Genomic DNA, 18,524 nt, shown 5'->3' on the forward strand with positions numbered 1-18,524 from the left:
TTTAAGGCGCACTGGATTATAAGGCGCATAAGATAATGCAGTCAAACGTTTGACTGGGTTTGCGTTATGCATCCAGATGTGCTGGCAATGTAGCGAGTGCGTGGCACCGGGGGTGAGGCGTTTATTAGTGTGAGCATGCTGGGGCGGGCACGTAACTTACGTTCGCAGCTAGGGTTGGGAACCGAGAACCGGTTCTTTTCCAGAACCGGTTGTGTTTTTGAAAAAATACCGGAACCGTGCAAAATTCGGTTCAAAAGTTTCGGTTCCGAAAACGGTTCTGATGCCGATGCGATATCATTATGTGGGCGAAGTGCTGGGAGTAGAAGACGCCGTCTTATTCCTAAATGACAAAAACTTCACCACTGAAGTTGCGATTTGCTCTCACACGCGCTGCATTTGTCACACACAGACACACGCACGCTGCGCGCGCCGACCGCCGAGTCACTCTCTAGCCTACATTCAAATCAGTTTGCGCTGAGAGAGAGAGAGAGAGCAGTTGTCGATATGAAACTGCTTTACTATCACACAGTCTCAATATTTATTTGTTTCACATATTCAAATGATTTCCGTTACAGAATTAGTGAGATTATAGTTTGAGTAAACATTGACGGTAGTGGTCAAAACAGATGCAGTCCGTATATTTTTTGTGTTCAGAATTTACAAAATATATACAATGAGCGAGTGCATCTTAATGTTTTTTTTTTTCAAACCGTGTTTCTGTCTTATCTTGAATCACTACGTAAAGTCTGTAATAAGCGTTAATACTCGGACTTGTTTAGACTGGCCGGCGGATCGCAGCTGCTGCGGAGTAGCCCAATGCCTGCGTGACTCGTCATGGACATAAACAGAGAGAAGTAGCTCCGGCAACAATGTTCTTTCGCAAGACGCATGCAGTTCTGTTTATTAACTGCTAGAGCGCCGATTTATCCAGTAATGAAATAAGTAAAGTCTTAATGAATCAATCATTCAAACCGTTTTAAAAAATAATCTGTTCTACACACATATGTGTGTTAAAGCATATTCTACTCCTTCTGAGAGGGTATTCTTCACTGTTGGAGATACAATAAAGGAGAGGTCTAAATTATTATAGAGAATGCAGAATTTTTTAATTTCCTTTATATATATATATTTTTTTTTTTTTGCAAAGATTGCTTAATAATATTTTGAGTTTGTTTACATTACCAGTCTGTTAAACTAATTTGTCAAGTACTATAAGAAATAAACACAAAAAGGATTGTGGATTTTTCTCTTACTAATATTTTTAATTGAATGGGAACCGGAACCGGAACCGGAATCGTTTGGCGGAACCGGAATCGGAACCGGAACCGGAAAATTTCTCACGATTCCCAACCCTATTCGCAGCCTTACTCATATGAGTATTCAATGTGCGGCGGCTCGCTGACAGCAACGGCTGGCTGTTTTGAATGAGACGACCCGGTTACTGTGAACAGGGAGAGCTATGAACATTCTGTGATGCGCGAGCAGCGCCAGGGACAGTGTGTCTGTTCGTGTGTCTGTTAAGAGTGAGCGCTCGTGAGCGGGAGGCACGCATAACCTGATTTATATGAGGTTGAACTGGCTGTGTACTATTCCAGTGTTTCCCAACCCTGTTCCTGGCGGCACACCAACACTGCGTGTATTCTTTCTCTCCCTTATCAAACACACCTGATTCAACCCATCAGCTCATAATCAGATGGGTTAATGAGTTGATGAGTTGAATCAGGCGTGTCTGATTAGGGAGACAAAGAATATGCACAGTGTTGGTGTGCCGCCAGGAACAGGGTTGGGAAACACTGTACTATTCGACTATAACGTTCATAGTCGAATCAGACCTCTACGAATCGAATCGTCGAATCCTCGACTATTAGAAGTCAGCCCTAACTTCCAGAACACAATGATATTTACATTTAATCATTTAGCAGACGTCATTATCCAAAACGGCTTACAAATGAGTAGTGCAATATAAGCAATGAAACTAACAAAAGGGCTGCAATAGGCAAGTAGGGTGACCAGTCCCAGTTACACATACTGTAGCAAGGTTTGTGTGTGTGTGTGTTTTAATAGATTAATAGAATAAATAGTAAGTGATAGTATTAATGGGTTAAGTGTTGATGAAAGAGATGTCTTCAGCAGTTTCTTGAAAATGGCTAAAGACTCAGCAGCATGGTTTGAGTTATGGCTCTTTCAGACTGCACGATTTTCAAAGTAGTCAGGTCGCTGCTCTTTTCACACTGCATGACTATCTTGGCCAGCATTCAGTCACTGCTGTGTTCACACTGGACGATGGATCGGCGACAGAAGGTTTCACACTGCATGACTTTAGAAAAATCGCCGACAGACTCTGTCTAGCACGCTGCACGCAAACTACATTTCACAACAAACACGCGTGAGATATGAAAAGGAAACAACGCGCGACACCACACGTGCAAGACCGGAGTTCTCACGTGAGACTTTTTTTTTCGACCCGGTTGTGGTACAGCTGGTGAAACAGACACGAGTGCTCCTGCCAAATTTCTACTAATTTTTCTTCCATTTATTGTGTCCAAATAGACCGAGAAGAAGCTTTTTTTGTTGAAACAATGCCATATCATGTTGATATGTGATCTATAACTCCTCCCCGAACTCCCTGCTGCTCTGTATCTTGCTCTCTCACTGGCTGCCGGTGATCGCCGATGTAGTTTTCAGTCAAAACACTTTTCACACAGCAGGATTTTGAATCGCCGACAGGTCCAGATATTTAGCATGCCAAATATCTCACGGGCGTCGGCGACTCGTCGGTGATTCTCTCAGTTCGCGTCTTTGTTCATTCACACTGCGTGATTGTCACTCGCGTGAACGAGCGCCGATTTGCCTGTGATTTCGGGCATTTGTCGGCGATTTCTCAAAACCTGTCGGCGAGCCAAAATCGTGGCTAAAATCATGCAGTCTGAACTCGGCATTAGGCATGTCATTCCACCTGCTTGGAACAGTCCAGGTAAATGTCTGAAAATCAGGTTGTGCCTTTTTGAGATGGCACCACAAGGCACCGTTTACTTGCAGAATGCTAGCTTCTGGAGGGAACATTGGTCTGAAGTAGTGAGTTTAAGTTTGGGGTGCAGAGCCAGTGGTTGTTCTGTAGGCAAACATCAGTGCCTTAAATTTGCAACCAGTGCAAGTTTATGAGGTGAGGTGTGACGTGGGCTCTCTTCGGCTCATTAAAGGCCACTCTTGATGCAGAATTCTGGATAAGTTGCAGAGGTTTAGCAGTGCATGCTGGAAGATCTACCAAGAGAGCATGCTGCTTCACTCCAAATGTGGTTGATTTATTTCAACATTACCTCACATCCGTCTGAAGCTGTTATGGAATTGATGTGCAATCTCACTGCGTGTGGCTTTCTTTTTCTGCCTGACACTATGGCTCTTCTGCAAACTACTTACTTCCCACAATCCTTAAATAAACGGGTTCAGTGACGTAGAGAAATGCTTGGGTATTAAAGGGCATGTATTATGTGCCTTTTCACAAGATGTAAAAAGTTTCAAAAGATGTTTCTCTGATGTCCCCAGAGTGTGTATGTGAAGTTTTAGCTCAAAATACCCAACACAATTTCTTTTACAGAATGTTTAAATTGTCACTTTTTATGGCTGAGAAAAACGCATCGTTTTATTGTGTATCCCTTTAAATGCGAATGAGCTGCTGCTGCCGGCACAGAGGGAGGAGCCTCACAAGCTCACACTTCAGTGCCAGGAAAATCTCATCTCACGCAATGATAAACAAACTCTCAGTAGTAAACTTTATATTCTTAAAACTACTGTATTAAATTGCTCGCTCTCCCTTCCATTACTGCAGTGTGCAGTAACGTTAGGCCTATTGCTCCGGAGACTGTAAGCTGGATCACAAACAGTAAAGATCCATCCTTGAGTAACAACGGGAGTAAATGAAGATGGCCATGTTCATTCTTACATCTTATTACAAAACACCTTAAGCCCCGTTCACACTACACGCGACTTTGTCGCTGCAGGTCGCCAGTGGCTGCGCTGGAGGGCGTTCCCCACTACTGGTTGCCTGCCTAGTAATGTTTGTGAGTGACATTCATGGAAGTTACTCTAAGTTAGACAACAAATGCGTTTTATTGCCGCTACAAACAAATATTTTGGAAGGAAAAGTCTAAATATAAATGGAATCAGTACATAAAATGTATAATATTAAAGATGAACAAGAAACAGTGAGTGCTCTTTGCCATCGCAATCGCGGCTATTTAATGGGTTCCCTGAAACCATTCAGTCACGGAGTCAGTATGGGGAACACCACTGTATGTACACAGAGATATATCATATATTATTGGACAATTTCTGACTGCTAAAATTAGCTTCTCGTTCAACTTGCCTCGGTCAGACTCAGCACTGAAGAGTGACGCGCTCCACTGACTTCACTCCTATTGGTTGTCGCTCGCAAAAATCGCTCTTCATTTGCATAAAGTGAAACATTTCTCAACTTTGTCACGCCCCTCCGGTTGCGACCGCGCGTGTTGCCGGAATTCGTAATATATAAGATTCGTCGTCTTTTGGGAGGTGATGGAAACTACAGTCGTTAGCAGGATCACTCTGATTTCGTTTTCGGCTTATGTTCAAAACCTCTATGTTCAAAACAATCACGTTTAAGTCACTGAATTAGTTTAGTCCGGTTATACATACAACCGCGAACAGCACATGTTGTCCCTGAGCTCCGTAACGACATCTCTCATAAAGATTTGCGTCTTTAAATTGTAAAATAATTCTCAGAAAAACAGCTAGCCTCTTCGCTAACTAACACACACATTGGAATGCTACTTCCGCAGCCTCACCGGAAGTTTCAACCACTTTATTTTTTACAGGAGCGCCCCTTGGAAACTTGTGGATACCTATTCAGTCTATGGGCGCATGTTTCTTTACAAAGTGTCATCGCCAACTACTGGCCTGGCGTGCATAAAGCGTTTTTAGTCATTTTCACGGATCTGTGTGATCGGGGATCGTTTTGACAATATTATCGTCTATGCAAAAAAAAACGCGAAAGAAAAACTTTTCCGTTTTTAGCACATCATTGTTGTTGAAACAAACGTACCCTTAGGATTGGAAAGTTTTATTGTCCCTTGAGCACCAGGAACAACATTGACAATTTTTTGTGATGTGTACATTCTGTCCTTAACCTTAAAGTATTGCATATTAGAAGAATCCCTGGTTTAAAATATGACATTGAAGCATTGATGTTCAAGCAAAACCTGTGGTAAATTTTGTAAGATATCAATACCAGCCTTCAGTGTTTACTGATTCTTAGTGCAAGTCAGTTGTGTGTATTGTGTGCTCCACATGCCTGAATTAACATGCTGACATTATTCCTCCTCCCACAGCTTTTCAATAAAGTGCTTGTTGTTCCTTGGGAGAACATTCATTGTGTGTGTGTGTATGTGTGTGTGTGTCTGTGCTGCAGTCCACCTCAATGTGTTTTCAAATCACGAAATAGGCAGTTTTATTTTAAGGGCCATTATGATGTTATCCACAGAGGAAGTATAACTGATTTATTTTGCGGTTTATTACTTATTAATGACTGATCTGCTATATTACATATTATATTTCCCCCCAGAATTAGATTTTCATGTATGATCAGAGAGTTAATATGAATATAAATATTTTAAATAATAGATGTATTTGTATACAATTAAATATTTAGATCACCCCTAATTCTTTACTAATTAAGATCATTCTTAACTAAAAAGTATGTAGCAGTGATAACATTAAATTGAGTTTGTTTTTCCTTTTTTTTTCTCCAGTGGGCCACCGTGAGGATGGAAAGAGGAGCCAAGGAAAAAAACCATCTTCTGTACAAGCCTTACAGTCTTAATAGTAAGTAAACACTGTACAATTACACCTATGGGAAATATCTATTGTTCCTGTTTGCTCATGTGCTTGTTAATCTGAGTGACATTGCTTGTTTCGGTGTGTCTCCTGTGCTTGGTTGTTCTCACAGGACATGGTTGTTTTTGTCAGTTGACCAATCCGCAGAAAGATCGGGCAACAATGAATTGCGGTCACACTATTTGTGTCCAATTTGCTTGTGTTTGGATTTGCTTGAGATCATTATACGTTATATGTCATTATATAATGTTTTTTTTTAGATTCAAAGATTTTATTTATTTACAAATTATTATGGAAATACAGTTAAAGACCCAAGAACCAGACATGATTAATTAAGACCAGGAATTAAAAGTGCAGTCAATTTAAGACAAGAGACAGAATTATAATAAATTAAAGAAAAGTTTTACTGAAGATATTTTGTAGTTTCATCAAGCGGAAGTCAGCTTCAAGACTCACAAGGTGTCCATAGGCCGCCCTGTTACAGTTACAAAGATCACAGCCATTATACCCTTCACCAAAGTCTAAGCTACGTCATTGCTTCAGGTTGAGTGATTCTGATTGGCTAAGAAATAGATAAACATAGTTCTCAGCTTCTTCAAGGTTGGATTTGGTCGGGCTCTAACTTTAAACAGGAGATTGTTCCCAAAACATCAAGATAACATGTTCTTTCTCTCAATGAGAGGGGGCTTTAATAGAGCATCACAGTCCGCCCACAGCCCGAGAGAGTGCTGGTGCCGGAAGTAAATTTCCCATTCATTTCTCCCATTGACATTTTGTAAAATCCATATCTAAAGAGTATTAGAGCATGTCTGAGGATAACCAGCTACGGCTGAACTCATAAGCATACAACATATCATTTCGAGTGAAAAAACTAAGAGAAAATCCAAAAAAAGTTAAAGGTACAAGCCTGTAGGTACAAGCCTCAAGGAACTACTCCTCCCATAAACCACCGTGACTCACTGAAGTCTTCTAAAAGCCACCGTGAAAGAGCCTTTTGAGCGACTTCCAAATCTGACGACGGCCGCGTGAACTTTTTCCTCCAGTGAATTTATATAGTGAATGTGCAGGGAAACTCCTTTTCCTCGATTTACTGAAGCTTATGCACATGCTAAAACATTGAGCATCAGGCTCGCTCATTGGCTGTGTTGCGGCTACTGTATATCCAATGGTGCGGGGTCGTCTCTGAGGTGCGACCAATGAACTTAGCCCTACGTCATTACGCAATCTTCAGTCTTCACGTACCTTCGCGGGGTTTTAGACACGTGACACGACTTCCACCAATCAGATGCTTCACTGTGGGATTGTGGGATTGTTCAGGATTGTGGGTAATGAAGTACTTATCCAATACATCGCGAATAAAAGGGATTTATCTTAAAACAAGGTTAGTGCCCCATGAACTTTTGGCATTTATATGAGCATATACAATCGCTTAGTACAGCCGTAGCTGGTTTTAAGTCTACCATGTATGGTTACGTTTTTATGGCTTATATCCCAAATGTCAATGGAGAAATTGTATTGAATTTTTACTTCTGGCACCGGCTGTGGGCGGGACTGTGATGCTCTATATAGAACAATGGGCCAGACCCTCAGTCAGTTCTCAGATATTTAATACGGACATTAAAGTATACATGAAAAGAACATTTTAGTAATCACACTGGTAACTTCTATAACAAACTAAAATCTCATAAGCTTAGAGAAGTCATTCAACTCATTTGATATTTAAAGGGACATTAAGAATTACTCCCATCTGGCGGTGAAATTGTATATTGCATTCAAACGAATTGTGTTCTCCAGCGTGTCGCGTTTTCAAATGCGTGTGGCATCTACGGTAGCCGTTATGTACCAAAAAGCTTTGACAGGATGTCTGCTAATAGCACTTTGTTGAGTTTTTCTTCGGGTGAACAAGTTTGTTATTTCAAACAAACTTCAAATTGACACAACGAAGAAACGAATGTTACAGTATGAAGTAATGAGTGACTATTATAATTAGTAGTTCTGCCTTGTTTACTCGTTATATTTTTTTGAAGTACGTGCATTGTTAGATATTATCATCAGATGATTCAACAGTAGGGAGAGGAAGAAGTAGAGGAAGGGGACAGAGAGGCAGTGGATCAGTGGGATCTAGGCGAGGCGGTGGACGACGAGTAAGAGGAGGAGAGCGAGAGTCAATACAACGACAACAAAGAAGCCCGGCAGCTACAAGAGACGATCTTGATAGAATTGAAAGTTTCCAAAGGCAGAGAAGAGAAGCGACTCATCATAGAGCCTGTTTAACTTTTATCTGTAAATGTTCTTCTTGAATTGAAAAAAAGCTTGTAATTAAGACTGTAACATTGACTTACCTGTCGAGGAGAAAGCAGGCAACTTCAGCGTCTCTTTTGAATTCTTTCTCCTGCATTAGCTCTTTCCACCGGGAAAAAGCAATCCTGACATTAACTCGTGTTTTTTGTATCCTCCGGTCACATTTCGTTTTACGATAATTTTTGGTCCGTTTTGGCAAAGAGGATTTCTTATCCAGTGCCTCGGCATAGGTATGGTCCGCCATTAAAGGAGAATGAACCTTTGGTCTAATATAAAACATCGGTACCTACTTAACTGTTCTCTGGGATTTGTTTTCATGATAATCAAATGTAAAGAGTTTAATCTCTAAAAACGGTTTAGTTTATAACGCTAGTATATGGGGGCATTTATTAAGTAAAAAGAAATCGCTAGTTAATACCAATAAAAATACCAATAAAAAATAAAAAATGGCTATTTTGAGCCATGTTAGTGATTTCTTTTTACTTATTATATGCCCCCATATACTAGCGTTATACGCTAAACAGTTTTAGAGATAAAACTTTACATTCGATTATCATTCGAGAATGGTCGACAAAGTACCAATGTGTTCATTTTGCGCCGGAGTTATCCTTTAACAATAAAAGTGACAAGCGCCTCTCACTGCTCTGCTCCTCCGTTTCTGCTGCTTTCAGTTACGTGACGCTGGCTCTGAACGAAAACGTTGTGGAAACGCGTTGGCATACTTTTTGTCCCTCTCTGCTATCATAGTTTTTCAAGATGGCGAAACTACATGGAAGCCTCCATAGATTTACCCGTCCCATGTATATAAATATAATCAATTCTTCGTTTACGTGGATAAATCTGATAATTGGCAGAGGTATTTGTACACCATTGGGGGCATATTTATAAATAAATATATTGATTTTAGATTATAAATGACCTAAAAAGTTACTTATAGTCCCTTTTAAAGGAAAAATATAGATGTACTGTATACCTTGATAACAATCACTCATTAGATATACATCGAAGCAGCTGTGAATTCCAGAATCCACTCTCTTCAAAATGTATTTATTTACTCTCTACGCTCTGACGTTATGTGCTCTGTTATACAATGTCCTGAATTTTGCTCTTCACAAAGACACTATGTTTGCATTGTCATTTTCTCTCAGGCATTATCGCTAAAGAACCTACATCACTGGAAGATGAGCTCAAAGAGATTCGGCGTAACGGGAGCAGTCGAGAGTTGGATGCTTCCGCCTCCACCACCACAGGCCCCGCCCCTTCCTCGTCAGAGTTTGAAATGTCAGACACCTTCTACTTTTGCCGCCGTGGCATTGAAAGCATCGTAGATGATGAGGTTACCAAATGTTTCTCGGCAGAAGAACTTGAGTCGTGGAACCTGTTGACCAGGAGCAACTATAACTTCCAGCACATTAGCACCAGACTGACAGTGCTGTGGGGTTTTGGCGTCATCATCCGTTATGGGTTCCTGTTGCCCCTCAGGTGAGCAAGAAGAAAGATGGGACTCTATAAAAATCTAAAATTCAGGCTGCTGATGCTAATTATTATATTCTTTTTATTGCTGATATTATAATTCTATGGTGTTTTGTCTAACTAAAATAAACATACCAGATTAATCACCAAATTCAAGTAATTTTTGCATCACTTCGTTTTAATGTACAGCATGAAAAATGGATTACCAAACATTACTTTTGACAATGTTATGAAATGACAAATATAAATATCCAATATTGGCAGGTATGTACCCAATCACTCATTTTGATAATACTAATGGATGTGATACCAATATATTGTAAAATAATGGATGTGATACAAATATATACCTAGTAAAATAATACAAAAAAAACTTATTTATTTAATTTTTAATCAAAAGTGAAAATTAGCGAGAAGAATTCTAAAATAAATAATAAAATGAGGCCAATGCAAACAACAAAGAAGTACTAAAATGGTTGAGATACTGCTGTATTACCATTGTTTTTGACGCATGTACCATGCTAATATTATCTTGCCTGAAGTACATTGGTGTGTAAAGTAAAACCATGGTATAAAACTAATTATTATTTTATTGCCCTGACTGAGCGCTGACTGCCACAGTATTTTTAGACAGTATGAATACCAAAAAACTATTCAAATTAGAAACGGCTGCTTCATGAAGAAAAGAGCAGAGGGCACTGCTGTTACTCTCATTTACATGTCTATGGAAAATACATAAAAGGTATATGGTATAGGTGGGTACATTATTAACTACTTTTTGAGGTCCACTGTATGTAATATAGCAAAACAAAAATATATCTGCAGCACTTGTGCTTTTTTAATGGCTTTGTAGAGTGCTGTCAGAATGTATATTAAATATTAGGTTTGGTTGGCTGATGTGACATCATTCTAATCGGTCCATTCTGAGACATTTGCTCTGCTTTGGCACACAAGTCTGAATTTAGTGTCTTAAAATACAGGCTAATTCTGCTGCCCCTCAGGGCCATATGGAGCTTCTGTTGGATTAATGTCAGTCAGGGCAATGGCCTTAACCCACATCCCGTAATAGAAACACTTCACCATCTTGTGTGCACATTTGAGATGAGGAAGAGTGCCTGATATCTGAGCTCTGTTTAATCAGATGTGCCCACCTGGGTTTTGTGCGATTAATTGCACAACTGCATCCATTAGGTCAAAGTTATGTTGTGCATGTGCTCCTGGAGTTATGATCATATAACTAACTAATGTGAATAGGTGTATTCGACCTGTGACAAATTCCAGTAGATTGGGTATTGTTTGAAAATGAATCAATAGCCGCGTTTCCACTGCCGGGCCAGGGCCGGGCCGTGCTAGTGCGTGCCAGGGCCAGTCGCGTTTCCACTGTCACTTCCGGGGCTTGATCGGGGCTTCCTCAGGGCCAACGGCCAGGATTTCTGGCCCATCGAATACCTTGGGCCAGAGGGGGCCAAGCTCGGGCTAGAGGCGTGCTCAAAGTAAAAGGCGGAGTTTATCGGTGTTATGGAACTTTATGATCTGAAGCAAGATGCACATAGGGGTGTCCATGTTTAACCGATTAACCGATAAAACTGTAGGCCTATGCCAAATGCTGCGCAAAAATATATAGGCTATACATATCGACGAATTTTCAGATATTTGTTTGATTTTTTTGCCCCTTGAACATTTAAAATATTTGACAAATTAATATGAAAAAAATATATATTTTACTGGTTTTCTGAGGCCAAATTAGAACCTGGAAATGATATTTTCCCCGCAGTGCTGAATGAGAAGAGCCGTAACCACAGCCTACAGAAAGGGGATTATAGGTGATTTATAGGCTATAATAAATGTGTCTGATAATAAAATAATATAAAATAACGAGGCATTAATTGTTTATTAATAAACTATTGTTTTCTAAATGATTTTCGGCTAAAAACATATCTCTATCTCCGGATGCACATTTAGAGAGAAATTAATTAGCTACATAATTACATAGTCAGAAGATATTGGCTTTCGATTCGAATTTGTTCGTTTTAAATTGGACATTTAAAGCTTTAATCTACTGTAGACTAAAGCTTTAAATCTCCAATTTAAAACGAACAAATTCGAATGCGGTGGCTGTTTCAGGTCTCGCGCTTCAGTTCACGGAGATCATGAAGCGCGCCTTGATTAATTGTTAAAGCACAACGTTTTCTTGTTATTGTGAGTTTACGCAAATAAATGTATTTGCGAATAATGTATTATTATTTTCTGTATGACCAGAAATGAAAGAGTATTTTAAGTTGTTTCCACTGAAAGAAATGCAATGAAACTGCAAGTGTTCACATGGGCGTCTCGCAGCCATCAGTGCGTGCTCCACACACACTGGATATGCGCTGATATTCGTCAAAAAAAATATTGTGTTTATTTGTGCTCTGTTCCTTTTTTGGATAAAGGCGTCTTCTACATATGCAGCCTAATAAAATGTTACAATAATGATGATGATGGTTATTATTATTATTATTATTTGCAGACACGGAGTTTTTGTGAAATGAAATGGACGTTTTGCTTATTTTCAATTGGCAATTTCAGTTTGAAGGGTGATGGAAATGCGGCTTTAACTGCTCCGTACTTGCCGCGTTTTATTTCTATAAATTAATTTTGTTTCAAATGGGGTCCAATCAGTTATTAAAGGTGTTAAATTAACTCTGTATCTCGAGGTTGCGGCGCGCACACTATGCACCGAGTATTAACCGATGGGCCTCGGTTAACGGTTAATGAATAACTTGAAAACGTGCCCGCAGCCCTACTTGTTATATCGCGCAAAAAATCGCTGCTTGAAATAGAGAATCGCCTGTACTGGTCTCGTGACACTATTGCAGCCACTGCGGCAGGTGAGTTAATATACATACTATCTTCCTAATTTAAAAAATAAATTAATTCATAATACCCGCTGAAATGGATTGGGTTTTATGACGTTTGATCCAGAAAGGCGTGTTAGGGGTGGGGTCTGGGGCAGCGCTGTGGGGCTACTGGCCGGGCAGTGGAAACGCAAGCCCGGTGCTTGAGGCCCGAGGCCACTAGCTCGGCTCGGCTCGCTGTTAGCTCTGGCCCAGCCCTAGCCCGGCAGTGGAAACGCGGCTATTGCTATATGCTAATGCTATCGGTATATGCGCGCTTGTTTGAGCACACAGCTGAAACGCGCGCTAGTATTGAATTCTTTGGGCTTAAACGGTCCAATTCACGCACACTTATGTTTCGAAATGTCCCTCTTTTCAAGTATCCTCACACACACAATCTTTATGCATTAAGTGAACAATTGCGAAAGAATGCGCATATCAGTATATTAGATCTGCGCATTCGGTCTTAAAGTGGCAGCAGTCACTGATTGCACATTTGATTAATGTTAATGTCTCATCACTCGGGTCTTTACTGAATTACTTTTGTCACTTTAAAGGCACACTGCGGAACATTTTGGCCACCAGATGGTGCTCGACATGTAACTTTCACGTCTAACGTTAGCGTCATTAGAGGCCACAAGCTTCGCAGCACTGTCACAAATTAAAGTCATCAAACAGTCAACCGGTCAGCCTCCCGTGTCTTTAGATTGTGTGTGCTTTAGTGTTTGAGGTGGGCAGCCTTGCCTCGCTCGATTCCCTTATAGCAGTCGACCGAGAGAGAAGAGCCCCGTGGAGCTTATCGTGTCTGTGAGTGAATGTGGGCGCGGGACAGCGGGCACACAGCGGACACATTCGCTGCACTGAAAACACTGTCGGCCAGAGCTGACTGTAACGTTATGTGTGTTGGTTTGTTTTTACAGAAACCGTGGGACATGTGGTGTGTCACATGAGTGTTTGTGGGTACTACGCAGTCGTGGGCACGTTCACTACATTTAATGTAACGGTGTATTTGACATGAGTCGATTTTATTAGTGCGAGCACTGAGCTGTGACCCTGCACTGAGCTGTGTTTTTAGAAATGAACACTGGGCTGTGGGCATTTTATTACACTCATAACACCATCGGCTGTGGCCGGAATACCAGAATACTACACTGCTTATATGAATTTATCTGGGTTACCTTGGAAACGGCATTTGTGTGAAGGAAAGCGTCCGGATCGGTCGAGCACCCCTCCTCCTCCTTTAGCTCACGCCAGCGAAAGCTAGACCAATGTGTTAATCCTCGACCTGGCTTTTAATTTGTCACTCTCCCCTTTTCTTTTTTTGGTTTCCTCTGATAAAACCGTTGCCTTCTTCCTTGTAGCTGTTGTTCAGGCATGACGAAAACATACAGACGGCAGTCAAACGCGAGTTGAGCACTAACGTCAGAATCTGAGGAAGTTGTGGGGTGGTGGGGGAAGTGACGTATGCCGTAAAGCGGTCGAATTTTGTAGTTCTTTTTGTGCTCGGGTTCCTACCCGAAACCCGAAGTTACAAAGTGTTAGTAAAAGTGATACAGACACCTTCAGGATACGGTAGAAGTGTCATTCAACCTATTGTAAGTCGATCTACCATCTCAATGGGTTTTGGTAATATATTATAAAGGTTGAAGAGTTCCACAGTGTGGCTTTAATAAGAATATATAATATCATGTATGTTTGATTTACACCGTGAAGACAATGTTGTTTACTATACTTAAATACAATTATAAATACAATGTAGTAGCCTTTTTCTATAATCCTAAACATAGAAAAATATGTTTTATTCTACATGGAGCGTGTTATACCAGAGAAATGCAAAAAGGTTTAAAGGGGTCGTGAACTGGCTTTTTAAATTTTATTATATTGTTGTCTAAGGTCAACTTATGAAGTTCGCTTGGTTTTTGCATTCAAAAACATCAAAATGAATAAGTAATAGGCTATTTTCTACCCTAGTTTTAAGCCTATCTGAAAAACCCTCGGTTTTTATGGGTGTCTCGCACTGAAGACTTGGAAATAAACGCCCACTGCTGCGAGTGGATAACAGTTTTGCATATTATAATGAGTTTCAACTCACCCGTCAGTGTTCTGAAAACGTCCAATGTTGTAAAATGGCAACCAGAATGATTCGCGCATACATGTTCGACCCAGAGTCCGTGTGTTGCACCATTCCTGGCAGATCCACTATAGACGGCACAGCACCGTTCTTTAATCTTAATCGGTCTGCAAATCCAGTCTTGTTTACAAAACAATCCTCAATGAAATGAAGCGAACAGATGGACAATGTTTTACCTCATCAGCTGGAACGTCATTAAAAATAAAGTTTATCCATGCAGTCTTATAGGAATCCAGAGGAAGCTTATGCAGCGACCGTCTTCTTCCACAACCACAATATTTCGTATTGCTCGGTAGCTCGATCTGGTTTGTCATCACGAGGTAGGAATCTATGTTATTTAGCTATGCGTGTAATGCACAAATTTTTATTTATGCGTGTAATCGGTGGGCGGGGCTAAACCGGCCGTGTTGAAGTAGGCGTTGATCTTCTTCTGCGGGGGTGGTGTTTATCCTCTTTGACGTCATAGTTCCCCACTTTGAAAAACGAGTCGTTTACAGAGTCTGGTGTCAATAAAAGCTTTTATTGGACTAACAAGGATGTTTTCAGTTCTGAAACTTACAGGATATTCTTATATGATGACCTCTTAGATGTCAAAAGCTCGAGGGAAATTTGATTTCTCAGTTCATCACCCCTTTAAAGGGCAAATTGTGTAATGTTTGTTCCAATGTTTGAGTTGAAATGTCTTGTTTTTTGGTTTATCAGGGTAACTTTAGCAATCACTGGAATAAGCTTATTGGTTGTCTTCACCACCATTATTGGTCATCTGCCCAATGGAAGGTGAGAAACTTGATTTTAAATTTAAAAAAGGATTTTTTAGTGCTTAGACTAGTGCTGAACCAATCTGTGAGACCAATAAGTTGTCGGATATTTTGAAGTTAGTTATAAGTTTGTTCAGGAGTGTGATTTAACATGGATGTTAACGCGTCCCTGTGTGTGTTTGCAGGTTGAAAAATGTTCTCAGTGAAACAGTGCACCTGATGTGTTACCGTATCTGTGTGAGAGCGCTGACTGCTATCATCACATACCATCACAGGTAAAACGCCACAGATCATACGCATGCTTTCTGGAAATCTCCAACCATCAGGAGCCTTGGCATTATTGGTCAATGTACAATCGCAAGGTCACATGTTTGCAATCACACACAATCATGTACAATCAAACAAACATGCACAATAATACACTCACCATCACACCTGAAATCACCCTATGAAATCCATTTTATTTTTTCCCAAATTTAGTTTTTTCCGTTTTAATTTTTGGGAATTTGTTTTATTTTATTTAATTTTTTTGCCTTTGACTGTTATTTTAGTCGTAAAAAGATTGTGCTTTTAAAGTTAATGATTAAATTGTATACAAATAAAATAGGAATGACCTTTAATTTATTGATGTAACAGACATTTACTCAGTAGCCTTTTCAGGACAAATACTGCATGATGCAACATAACACTGCACTCTTCAACTAACAACAAAATATGGTTATGAGCTTAAATAAATTATAGAAAATTATATATATAAGTTTAAATGAAGTCATGTCTCTCTCTCGCCCAGTGTCGCTCACAGAGTTCGCCACGCTTTTGTCCAGTGTGGCGCTTCATCGTCCGACGCGGTGTGCAAGGAGTTGTGTGTGTGTAGCCTATGCGAGAGAGACGGAGGGAGAGCGGGGAAAGGAAATAGAACTGAAAGAATACGCTGTGTGTTTTAAATAGCGTTAAAAAAAATGAATGAAACCCAATATGTGGCGGCCGGTGTTGATTTTGTGGCCGCGAATTAGTTTTTGTGTGGGAAACACTGCATAAAAGTCACATGCGAACTGCTCGGCACTGAGGGCTTGTAACGTTGAGTTTCATAAAGCACAAGTTCTGTATTTTACAATTAAAGCCCTGTTTTAAGATCGTTTCTGATGAAATAGAATGGTTAAGATTGTTTTTTAGACAGATGCTGCTGTCACGAGAATTTTCAGTTTCTGTGGCAGCACCCCCACACCTCTACAATGGTAGCATAGGTGAACAATCCTTCATAAAAACGCATAAAACTTTAGTTTACAAAGACTTGAAACTCACCGAGTGTTCACTGATATGCTCACACAAAAATCGCTGCAAAGGACGCTTAAAATAAAAGACTTTATTGTCTTATCTGAATGAGTAGTCAGGAAGATTTTCACATAGTTTTGGAGCAAATACTCTAGTCTAGGCTATGTGATACATGTCAGAGCATGTCAGAACACCTCCAGGACCCATAAAACAGCTCAGACCCCTAAGGGATAAATATGAAGAATCTTTGTTAGGCTTTGGGATTAAAGTGACCAAGCCCTGACTTCATGGAGTTAATTCACCTTTTTTTACACAATCTTTGAAAACTTCCAAAACAAGCTTTTTTATGTCTTGGTAAAAGACATATAAAATTACATATAAAATTTCCTATAAAATTCAAAAGGCAGTCCATCTGGACCAGGGCTTTTATTGAGGGGGGCTTTCTGGATAATTATATCCAGCTCTTCCATAGTCAAATCCATCTCACAAGACGACCGATTTCCATCTCTTATAATAGGTGTGAATGCTTGAACCCTCTCAAAAAAAAAAAAAAATCTTTCAGCAAACTGAGGTTTAAATGAAGAAGAATAAAGCTGTGAATAAAAATTGTAAACAAAATTAGAAACTCTAGCTTTTTCTGTGACCAAATTGCCCTCAATATTTAGAGAAAATATTTTCTTAGACTTCCCTCTTTTCTTTTCTAAATTAAAAAAAAGCTGAATTTTTTTCTTTGAATTCTAGCCACTTTTGATCTAATAAAGGCACCTAAAATTTGATTCATTTAATTTAATATAGAGGTATAATTTAAAGATTTTGCCTTTGCTAACAATATTACTAAATAGAATAGAGAATTTTCTACACTCATATTGAAACATTTCCCACTTAGAAGATATTGAAGCACCAGGTTTTGCTTTAAATTGTTCAATTATGCTCTTAATACCTAAATAATAAGAGGGAATCTGTTGTAGAGAAAAATTTAGTTTCCAGTATCCAGGGTTTCTGTGAAAACCAGTACCAGAATCAGATAAAATAAGCATGATCTGTGAGGGGAGCAGGACAGATTCTTCCAACGTTTATGTCATCGAGCCAAAACTTTTTTGCTTGCTTAACCGTTCCGTACAGCCTGTAACGTTTACAGACGTATGAAACTTAAATAGCAACTGTGTTTTGGAGGATGATCAGATATTTCACAATCTCACAAAAATCACATGCACACAGTTTCTCTCGCAATCAGACTAACTATCACTCAGCCTACAAGACACACTCACACAGAAACAATTAACCCTTTCAGAACTTCTTTCTCAAACACACACAAATACACACTCTCACCATTGCAATGAATCTGTCAATCACACACACATGCTCACAATCAGACACCCATAATCAAACACTCTCCATACATCACACTCATACTATCACAGTCATATACTGTAATTAGATGCACACAAACACTCAGAGGGTCGTAATAAGGGGCTGTTTACACAACACCGTTTTCAACTAAAAGCATACAACTTTGTAGCCGTTTTGGGTGCTTGCACTTTGAAACCCGTTTTCGGAAGTTTGCAATTTCAAGTTTTTGAAAACGTTCTCCATGTAAATAACAAAATTTTGTAAATAACAAAAAAAAAAAGTGTGATCGTTTTGACAATGATGTCGTCTGTATGCGGAAAACTCAAAGGAAAAACTGCTCCGTTTTAAGCATATCGTTGTCGTGTAAACATACCCTCAAACACACAGAAAATACAAGCGCCCGATCTCACAAATACTCAAAATCACATGCTCACAATTATTGTTGCAGTCAGACACTATCAATCAGCCTATAACACACACACACACTCGCACACA

At 39.7% G+C, this 18,524-nt stretch overlaps 1 protein-coding gene across 6 annotated transcripts in view; it reads left to right on the top strand.

Annotated features, from left to right (window-relative positions):
• The window catches only part of LOC120486635 (glycerol-3-phosphate acyltransferase 4), a 53,068-nt gene that overhangs the window by 7,304 nt on the left and 27,240 nt on the right, over window positions 1-18,524 (top strand). For all 6 annotated transcript variants that reach the window (XM_039682808.2, XM_039682804.2, XM_039682814.2 and 3 more), the window contains exons 3-6: window positions 5,784-5,856; window positions 9,318-9,651; window positions 15,352-15,426; window positions 15,593-15,682. In XM_039682808.2, coding sequence (XP_039538742.2) covers window positions 5,784-5,856; window positions 9,318-9,651; window positions 15,352-15,426; window positions 15,593-15,682 — 572 coding nt within the window. The remainder of the gene's footprint in view (window positions 1-5,783; window positions 5,857-9,317; window positions 9,652-15,351; window positions 15,427-15,592; window positions 15,683-18,524) is intronic.

The sequence above is a fragment of the Pimephales promelas genome, chromosome 14 (assembly GCF_988280905.1).
Source record: "Pimephales promelas chromosome 14, fPimPro1.hap1.1, whole genome shotgun sequence".
Classification (NCBI taxonomy): domain Eukaryota; kingdom Metazoa; phylum Chordata; class Actinopteri; order Cypriniformes; family Leuciscidae; genus Pimephales; species Pimephales promelas.